At 40.6% G+C, this 10,653-nt stretch overlaps 1 protein-coding gene across 1 annotated transcript; it reads right to left on the bottom strand.

Moving 5' to 3' along the window:
* Nucleotides 1–5,546: 5,546 nt before the first annotated feature.
* Nucleotides 5,547–8,220, bottom strand: six3a (SIX homeobox 3a). The gene is made up of 2 exons (XM_057848486.1): nucleotides 7,202–8,220; nucleotides 5,547–5,989 (listed from the first exon to the last, which is right to left on the bottom strand). The coding sequence occupies exons 1-2, from the start codon at nucleotides 7,891–7,893 to the stop codon at nucleotides 5,797–5,799; spliced, it is 885 nt and encodes a 294-aa protein (XP_057704469.1). The 5' UTR covers nucleotides 7,894–8,220; the 3' UTR covers nucleotides 5,547–5,796.
* Nucleotides 8,221–10,653: the final 2,433 nt, after the last annotated feature.

Below are 10,653 nucleotides of genomic sequence, written 5' to 3'. Positions count from 1 at the left end.
TTCCATAATGATTTTATTATTTTACAATTACTATGATTTTTTAAAAATCGGTTATCTAATATAATGATATGAGTATTATATTGTTAAGGGTAAGCGGCATGGCAGATCAATGAATGAATGAATAATATTCCAATGCAAATTGTGTGTGAAGTCCACTGAGATCATTTTGATCATTTAACCCCTTCTTGCCAAATGTGTCACATTTGATACACTTAGAATTTCAGGATTTTGATAATTAGGAATTTTGAAATATCTTTCCTCAAAAAAAATATAAAAAATAAAAATAATGGATGCAAGTCAACTCATGCATCTGCAGACTCAATGAGAAAAAAAAACAGGATTTAGCAAGTGTTATAGATATTAGAGTGATTATTACACATATTATTAGTTTTTTACTTTTTCTACAAATTTGAAAAAAAGGTTAATTAAGACCAAATTTTTCATATTTTGTGATTTTCTGACATATTGCAGGCATTAAAGGGTTAAGGGCTATATAAATAAACTTCTCATTACTTAGAGGTGAGTTTAACCTGCAAAACGTATATTTTTTGTGAAAAACAATCACTAACTACATGTATTAATTCTGCCTGGCTGTGTATTATGAAGGTTTACAATGATTATACTTTTTCCAGCCTGGGAAAACCTTACTTCAATTCTGAAAAACAATAAGAAACATGACAAAAATGGATGACAATTATGTCATATTGTACATAATTCAAAACATTATTATTGTTATTAATAATAATAATAACGTTATCATCATTATAATTATTATTATCTATCCAAACGCCTTTCATGGCATCCATGACTTAATACAGAAATGTATGTTTTACCTCAAATTGCTTTAAATAATAATCATACAACAACCAAAATATTAGAAACAGCTACCAGTACACATCAAAATTAAATATTAATTCATACTTGTATGTTTGTATTTTGCAGGCAGGAGTGTTTCCTTCCGAGCAATGAGTGCAGTGTGCATGATCTGTCTGAGACGAGTTACAGGAATGCATTATACCTACTGGCTAATAAGGAGCTGTTTCATTTAGTTTGCAGTGAGAGGCTCGCTGATGAGCTGCTACTCCTGCTGCTGCTCCTGCATGAATACACACCAATAGAACTTGTGTGCAGTTAAGCGTCGACAAAAACAGGGCAGGGCAAGTATTTCTCACCGCCAGACTTTGGCCTCTGAATAACACCTACCTATACTTTCCCCTCTTTCCACTTGCCTCCATAACTTTGTGGATATCAACCCGACAAGGATATCAGCAAACAAAAACAAAAATCCCAAAGAATGAGTTTTGTGACAGGTTAAAGCGGCAGCAAATACGAACTGAAGTAAAAGTGTGCTCATTTGATGTGATTGTCTCACATTCTTGTCGTGTAAGTATCACACACAGAGATTACTCCTCGCTAAGTTCTTTTGTGTGCTGATCCATATTTGACTTGACACATCACGAACACGACCCCCCCACACACTCCACACACACGCAAATACGCGTGCGCACACACACACATACACGCAATGTGCATAACCCCATGCAGAGACGCGCACATATAAGCAGACGCGCGCACGTATGTTTTGCAGTGACACGCCCAAACCTCCACGGCCTAATTGAACTTTAGTATGATATCCAACCCAGATAGTTTAGATGTGTGTGCACGTGTGTGGGGTGCATATATAGATATATAATGGCGGAAAACACACACAAGGCTTAAAAAGCAGTTTCTGCTCTTGCAAGCCTCTTTAAAATAAACTGCTGTATTTTAAGCCAAAAGAACTGTTGTGTTTGATAAAACTATATGCTGACATTGCAGATTCATTGCGCATTAAGTCCCGAACTATTTTTTAATTTGTCCGTTTTACCCTGGAAACCCCCGTTTACAGACCTCGCGCAACTGCTTTTGTTTCAACCAAGTCATAAAAAGAAGGTAGGTAACTATATTTATTATTCAAAATGTGTCATTTTTAGCTTAGAATCATTAATTAATGTTTAATATTTAGTTAAAAAAAAAAAAAAAAAACAGACCAAAAAATTCACTCACATATTTTAAACTTTTGAACAAATTATTTCCCAATGAAAAAATTAGCGTCTGTAAATAAGTCACGGGTACCTCATAACTATCGCTAAATTGTATTATTATTATTATTATTATTTTGTTACTGTCACACTTCCCCAATATTTTAAATAACAAATAATCGATCCAAACAAAAAAATTGTGATTTCTGCATCGCGACTCTTGTTATATTACCATGTTTCACCCATAAAATCCCCCCAAAATCCGACTGTGGCCATCCACAGCTGTGTCTTGACAATTGGTGATACATGCTACATGGAGTTTTTGGATCGAAAAGAGTTAAGTACGCTATAATATCTCATTAAAATCATGGTGTCTTTAATTATGCTCTCGTGTGCTCTCACCTCCAGTTAGGGTTTTGCTGTTTAAATAAAAAAAAAAAAAAAAAAATTTAAATGCCCTCCTGTTCAAAATTTTTCTTCCCCCAGAAACTTGATATTTTAAGCTTTCCAATGATGTATCACACACGCATATAGGACAATTTTGAAATTTGGCCAAATTGGGGGTCTCAGAGCGGAACTTTAGGTCACCTGAGTGTTATAGCGGAAAACACAGACAAGACTGAAAAAGCAGTTTCTGCTCTTGCACCCCTCTTTAAAATAAACTGCTTTATTTTAAGCCAAAAGAACTGTTGTGTTTTGATAGAACAATATGTCTATATGCTGCCATAGCAGATTCATGGCGCACTCAGACTCCGAACTATTTTTAATTTGTCCGTTTTACCCTGAAAACCCCCGTTTACAGACGTCGCGCAACCGCTTTTGTATGAACCTAGCCATAAAAACAAGGTATGTAATCATATTTATTATTCAAAATGTCTGTCATTTTTAGCTTAGAATCATTAATTGAAGTCTAATATTTATTTAAAAAATAATAAACGACTTAAAAAAATTATTGGCTCGCATATTTTAAACTTTTAAACAAATGACGTCACAATTACAAATTTGGCGTCTGTAAAAAAGTCACAGATATCTACCTCATAACTATCGCTTAATTGTATTTTTTTTTTTTTTTTTTTTTGTTCCTGTGGCATTTCCCCCGATATGTTAGATGGTAAATAATCGATCCAAACAAACAAACAAAAAATTGAAAAATAGCGTTTAATAGGGTAACTATATGAAAAAGAAAATCTCAACCACTCCTTGTTGTCTGCGATTTCTGCATCGCGACCCTCATTCTATCACCCTGTTTGACCCATAACCCCCCCCCCCCAAAAAAAAAAAAAAAATCCGGCTGTGGCCATTCACAGCTGTGTCTTGACATTCGGTGATAGATGTTACATGGAGTTTTTGGATCGAAACATGGTATGTACACGATAATATCTCGTTAAAATTGTGGTGTCTTTAATTCTGCTCTCGCGTGCTCTCGCCTCCGGTTAGGGTTTTGCTGTTTATTTATTATTATTTTTTAAATGCCCTCCTGTTCAAAAATTTTCTTCCCCCATGCAGAAAATTGATATTTTAAGCTTTCTAATAATGTATCACACTTGCATATCGGACAATTTTGAAATTTGGCCACAATGGGGGCAGAGCGGTACTTTAAGTCACCTGAGTGTTTTTTCCGCCATATACATACATGCAGTATATGAAGATTATTGGCTTTACGATTAAAGTCATGCACCACCTTACACGCTTATTTTTCTTTTTATTCATTCATAATATTCATCCGCTCTGAGGATAATGAAAACAGAACTTTGAAAACATTAATATTCACAATAGAAGGATCTTTTAATAAAACAAGCTACATTGTAAAGTCTGTAATGAATCAGACAACTTGTTTTGTGGAAAATTGTGTTCTTTTACAAATAATAATTAAAATGAATATTTAGTATTTTTAAAGTAAATATTCAGGAGGATAATTTACTGCCTTGTTGGATGAAAACTCGTTTAAACACAAACTCGATAACCATTTGCACTCCAAAAATATGTATTCCTTGTATTTATAGAGCAAAATTAGAAGACATTATAATCAACTATTTTAAATATGTTTTTGTTCGTTGTAAAATCAGCTTTGTTGTTATTTGCGGAATTATTCTTCCCAAGTTGCATATCTCCTTGCTTCATTTGTGTCCTCATATATTGACTTTTTCCCCCATTTATTCTGCTGTCCTAAAGTGTTTCCCAAACTAATAACAGGTGTTATAGTGTACGTCTGTTTTTGCTTTTACGACATTATTCCCGCAAATCTACCAAACCGGGAAAGGAAGCTCTTAAATCCACACTTGCATCCCATCAGCACAACTCCCCCCCAAAATCCTCCAAGTGTCCTATGATAAATGTGCTCACTGGTTGGAAATCTAGCAGCAAAAAGAGACTTGCAGGGGAGAAATCCCCCTTTTTTCAGCGAAAAGGGGGCGGGCGGTTGCTTGTCGTCCGAAGAAGAAAAGCTCTTTTGAGAGGGCCACAATGGCAGATTGGGCCAGGGGAGGAGTCCCATTGCGATTAGGCCATTTAATGGCGCGTTTACTTAATTTCTGCATTCAGCAGCAACGGTAAACAAAAGGTGGAAATGGCACTCAGCGTTTTTTGTGTGTGCGTGCGTGTCTGTCAGAATGTGTACTGCTTACATGTAAGGCAGAGGTCACGTGTACTTTTTTTTAAATGACACACACTGGACCAAATATGAATACATATCCCCCACCCGTGTGTCGTTTAAGGTCCAAGAGGAAAATGTTTAGGTGAGTTGAGCCCCCCTCGCTTGACAATGTAACCTGGTCCAGTTAAGTATGCAGAGATGAGCATTAATCCAATAATCATCCAATATGAACATGTGTTCAGCCACTTATCGGATGGAGAGACTCACTCAAAATCACGCCAAAACATTTCAATTAAATATTATATTTGATTATTTAAAAAAAAAAACAAATAAGATCCTATGATATTCACATATAAAAACATGGTTTGAAGGTGAAGAGGAGAAAGAGGAGGAGGAGGAGGGTCCACGTTGTGATATGCGCAAATGTCACATAGAGAACAGACAGGCCTTCAGCACGTGAGTCATCTTTCCAGTTTGGAACAAATATTTTATGTATGATTCGAAACACCAAGTCGAGAAAAGTGAGGGCGAGGGGTAGAAAAGAGCATGAGTGGGTGGGCCATAATTATGTACAAGCATATTTCTACACGTATATTACACAGCGGGAGAATGATGGCATTGTTTTTTTTCTTCTTCAGATACACATCATCCCATATAAAAAAAAAAAAGAAACAATGGAAAATATTTTTGATACATTATTTTAACCCCACACAGGCAGTGACAATTATTTTTCTCCTTTTCAAAACAAAAAAGGTGCTTATACGATTTGAAATGATTGTCTTATGAACAAAGAACAGAATCAAAAAGCATCTCGTTTGTGTGACGTCATCACCAAAATAAAAGCTTTTATTCCCTCTGCTCGATGCTCCTCAGGATGCAAAAAATCAAAATGAACAAAAAGGGAATATTCATGCAATAGTATTGTTGGCGTGTATAGGACGATGAAGAGAAGAGAGGGGAATATAGCATCGGGTCCTTTTTTTTCAAAGCGCTTTTACTTAAAAAAAGAAAAAAAGATGAAAGAAAAAGAACACGTGCTTTATCTCTTTTTATGTAATATTTATAGCCATCGGTCCTTTTCTTCCTCCATCCAAGTCTTTTTCTCCTCTCAGGTCCATTTTCCCTGTAAATAATTCTCTTTTTCTTGTGTTTTTTTTTTGTTTGTTTTTAAGTTTTTGCGTATCATACGTCACACTCCGAGTCACTGGAGGTGACGGACAGGATGGAGGTGCCGGTGTCGACCCGCTCCGTCATGCTGGACACGCTAGTGGTGGGACTGGCCGCCGTCGAGGGCGACTCGGCCGAGCTGTGAGGGGTGAGGCCAGCCTCGGAGAGGGACCTCATCCCGGCCGGTCCCATCGCTTGGTGTTGAAGCCTGCAAAGGACACCGAGGAAAAGCGTCAACTTGAGCAGCAAAAAAGGAGAGAAATGGCAATTAGACTTTTTAGAATGCAGCCCCTCCTCATCGTGCTCCCCTCTTTGCAAAATAAGAGTGCAAACCTTTTTCTTTACCACCCTGAAGCCGGCCCCAAGCAGCCATGCATGCCTGCCACTTATTAAACCGCTTTCAGGGCACAGAACGAGACACTGTTTGGAGCAAATGTTGCAGGAAATGTAATTGCACGTGAAATTTAGAAATTATTTTTTGATAAAATTCACTTTAAATTAACGAAGCACACGTTGTAGTTATTTGTGGCCGCGAATTAGTGACGTGAATGTTGCTGCAATCATCCTAAATGTTGATCTGCAATCCACTCATGATAATAACTCCGCCGCACATGAGATAATAATATCAGCGTGGAAATATATCGGCAGCATTAAGAATGCTTTTCATATGGCTTACAGCTCATCTCGTGGTGTACTGTTGTTGCTTTTTAATCAATTATTTTTGCAGTGCAGTGATACCACACTTAATGTTATGAATACAGCCTAGTCTGCAAATGCTTTTAAATATTTCAATGATATTTTCTATTATCCTCTGGACGGGATAATCTGCCTAGATAACGGCAAAAAACTGTGCACGTGTAGCTTTTATCAGTAATAAAACAACTGTGAGTAATTGAGAGCAATAATTTTAGAGTTATTAATGTCTGGAGGTGGGGAAATTTTTTTTTGAGCAAGGTAGCGTGAATACAAATTTTACCTAAATAAAAAAACTTTTAGATAAAAAAAAAAAAAAAAAAAATCTGGGTTAATAGTCGCTGTCCAAAACATAATAAAAAGAAATATTATGATTTCTAATTGCATAAAAATAGTGATGTAATTTAGTGTAACGATAATAATTTCACGTCTGGTGTTTTTAATTGTTGTTTATTTTTGATTAATTTAAATGCATTTTGAAACTATGCGAGTAAAATATCACTGGAGTGTGATGTGTTGCTGGTTGTTGAAACGTAAAATGTTAGACTTATGTTTATGTTTTGTTTTGTTTTTTTTAGACGACAAAACACTACCGCGTGTCAACAAGTCTGTGACCGCCTCAAGCTGCTCTCCAGCCGGGCAACTTCGCCCCGATCACTCGGTTGAGTTCTCGCCGCCTGTCGTGTCTCGTTTTGCGGGTAAAAAGAGGACGAAGAGCAGCACCAACCTGTTTTTGGCCGCTGCGGCTCTGTCACGTTGCCTCCGGTTCTTAAACCAGTTGCCGACCTGTGTGGGAGTGAGTCCAGTGGCTTGCGCCAGTTCCCTTTTCTTGCTGGGGTTCGGGTAGGGGTCCTGCAGGTACCACTCCCGCAAGAGGCTCCGCGTCCTCTCCTTGAAACAGTGCGTCTTCTGCTCGCCGTCCCAGATGGTCCGAGGCAGCGGGAACTTCTTCCGCACGCGGTACTTGTCCACGGGACCTAGCGGGCGTCCGCGCAGCTTCTCGGCCTCCTGGTAGTGCGCCTCCAGCCACATGGCCTGCAGCTTTCCGTGCGAGTCCTTGGTGAACTTGTGGTTCTCCAGGATGTGGTAGAGGTCCCTGAAGTTGCCCGTGTGGAAAGCCACCACGGCGCGGGCGCGCAGGATGGACTCATGCTTGTTGATGGCCTCGCAGGCTCCGGGCGCCACGGGAAGGGACCAGAGGAAGCGACCCAGCCGCTCGATGTCGCCGGTCTCCTCCAGCGTCTCGCAGACGCTCGCCACCTGCTCCGGGGAGAAGTTGAGAGTGGGTAGCTGGAACATGGACAAGTCTTCCGGGGACCTGGCGGCGGGCGCGCTGTTCGCCAGGAGCAGGGGGCGATCAGCGAAGTTTGGCAGGAAGAAATGGGAGGGATAAAGCTCTAAAGGCGATCGGAAAACCATGGAAATGACCTGAGAGAGAAAGCCAAATTACGGAGAAAAAAGTGGGGGCGAAAAGCCCGACCAGAGGAGCCACGGCGAAGTTGCGCGTGAAAAAAAAGCAGATCGAATGATTCAATGGCTATCGCCTAATGACACCAGCCTCATAATATCTCCCCCCTAAATCCGCCGTTGAGTGTAGCATTGAAACATTTTGTTTCCCTTTTCTATTGGTCTTCTTGGTGTCGCCGCGCCGTTGCCATGGCAGCGCTGCCAATCACTGTCAAGCGTGCCAATCATTAGCCAGTACGTAGCGCGAGGCTTTCACCACCAGTGCCGCGCGCACGGGGGTTATCGGAGTCTTCCATCGCCACGGCAACCCCCGCCACCACCCCCCGCCCCCGGCCCGTCCCCCACACCCTCCCTTTTATACATCCCAGCCTCCATCGGAGCCTATCTGCTGCACGGAATGAGCAATTAGAGGCTGGAATATTACTGCCATCTTTAACGAGGCTCGTTAAAGCACCCTAAAAATGGGAGGACGATCAGGCGGCCCGGCTGGAGGGGCGGGAGACGGTTTTAAATAAGGGACATGCATGGGGCAAGTGGACGATTTCTAACTGGAGGAGAGTTTTGTAAATCGAAAAAAAATTTTTTTTTTGCTGTTATTTTTTATTTATTTATTATGTGTGTTTTATTTTAGGGGCTCCGGATCGGCTGCAGAGTGACACCGCCTCCTCCTCTCCTCTCGTCCCGGGCCGCGAGGCTCGTCTCGGTCCCTCCTACCTCGCTCCCTCGCTCCTCCCCATGAACATTAACAAACCACAAAATCAATATCGAACAAGAAAGCCCACTGTTCATGTGTGACTTTTGGTGGAAACACTTTTTTTTTTCGCCCTTCCCCTTTTTCCCTTCAGCTAAGGACGCGATCCATGTCCACATCAACGGTCACAGGACTCGGCTTAGTGCGGTAGCCGCGTCGGTGTGATTTTCATGTTTGCGGCTCATATTTAGACAAGGGTGTTAAAATCGCGCCGAGGCATTGTGAGCCGTCCTTGCTGCCGGTTCTGCTGCGTGGGGGCCGAACGCGATTCCAGACGCCTAATCCGACCTGCAGAAAGCTGACATAATGATCCTAAGCCGCCTTTGCTGCAAATCATTGTGGAATTCAAAACTCTTCTCTCTCTCTCTTGCAGCGCGGATGGGACAGCGTGCGCAAAAGCAAGATTGCGCACGGACTTTTACGCACCGTGAGGACATTTGGGTGAGTTTCGTCATTATAACCAAGTCATTCCAAATGTTTGGAAAAAGAGGGCGGGGGGCTTCGTGGAGTGGAAGTAAAAGGCTGGTATTTTCACGCTGAGTTTAAACCCTGCAAGCCTACTATGCGCCTCACCCAAATGAAGTTACAAGTGAAGAGCTTAGCCCTCCTAATGCAAAGCCTCCTACCTGACCGGCTCTCCTGGTGCACCAATTTAGTTGTCCACCATTCAGAGGAAAGCCGCAGGTATTATCTAGCATTATGTTTTAGTGGAGCCTCTTTTTGGGGGGTGTTAGTGGTCGCGTTCACCCCTCGCAGGCAATTCGGAAATCGCTGCTGGAGTGGACAAGAGTTGAAATGTAAAACCTGAATGGAGAAGGGGGCGGCGGGAGTGGTGGTGGGGTGCTGTGCTAATAATTCACATTCTTCTACGCCCCTTTTGTTTACGTTAAGCATGTAATTAACACCCCCACTAAATAAGTTTATTCACCTGCCGCTAATTGTGTGTTTATCCGTATAGGCTTGCTCAATGTTGTGAGCAGCAGGAGGTCGAAGGGGGGGTGGGGTGGGGGGGTGCTGTGACTAGTCCCTCAATGCACGCAGAGAATTTTGCACTATTACATTGGTCAACTCTTGTTATTAGAATATTGCAAGCACGTGCTGGGCTTGTTAGTTAAAACTTTTTTTTTTACACTCCTGACTTTTTCTTTGAATCGATTTGCAAACAAGCAAGACGGATATAGAGAGAGTTAACAAAAAGTGCTATAAGACAAAAGAAGGTGCATACAAGAGGTTTGTGCCCCCCCCGCTTCTCTCTGTCTGTCTCTCTCTCTCTTGTGTGTGTGTGTGCACACGCACACACAGGAGAGAGGGGTCTGCCTGCATGGCCACATCATGCACACATGGAACAACACGAAGCAGCATTCAATGAAGGTAAGACACAATCATCCTTGATTTTCTTCCAATATTTTTTTAGTAACCAGCGTTGCAAGAAATTGTGTGCTTTTAATACTAAGTAAGTGCCATCTTTCGTTTTGTATTTTATTGTTATACGCCTATCATGAACTATTTTAACGGTATTTAATTCAGTTTTGCTGGTGAAGTCTGACCCTCAACCCACGTTGTGTGGACTCGGCTGCAGTTTCGAGAGCGTCACCATGTGAGTATCGCTGAAAAAGTAAACTTTTTCCTTATGTTTCATTGTTATAAAATGCTTTAATGGATTCAAAACATTACGGCAGATTAAGGAAATAGTTGTTGCAGGTTTCAGGTGTGGATGTGCATTATTAATAAATGTACTAAATGTTACTTATTCCAACTAAATATTCAAATGTAATTCTGCAGTTAATATTTTCCATTATTTTACAGTATTCATAAAATTTCTGTGATGCAATGTTAATTCAATGCTAATAATATTATTTTTTGATATATATTTATTCATCTAAATTAATTTATTACAATACTCATTTATTGATATTGCTTGTACATTATGATTGCTGTTAGTATTGTATTCAATACCCCCT

This window comes from Corythoichthys intestinalis, chromosome 10 (assembly GCF_030265065.1).
Source record: "Corythoichthys intestinalis isolate RoL2023-P3 chromosome 10, ASM3026506v1, whole genome shotgun sequence".
In the NCBI taxonomy this organism is placed as follows: Eukaryota; Metazoa; Chordata; class Actinopteri; order Syngnathiformes; family Syngnathidae; genus Corythoichthys; species Corythoichthys intestinalis.
Note: the sequence above shows the minus strand (reverse complement) of the source record. Positions and strands in the feature narration are given on the sequence as shown.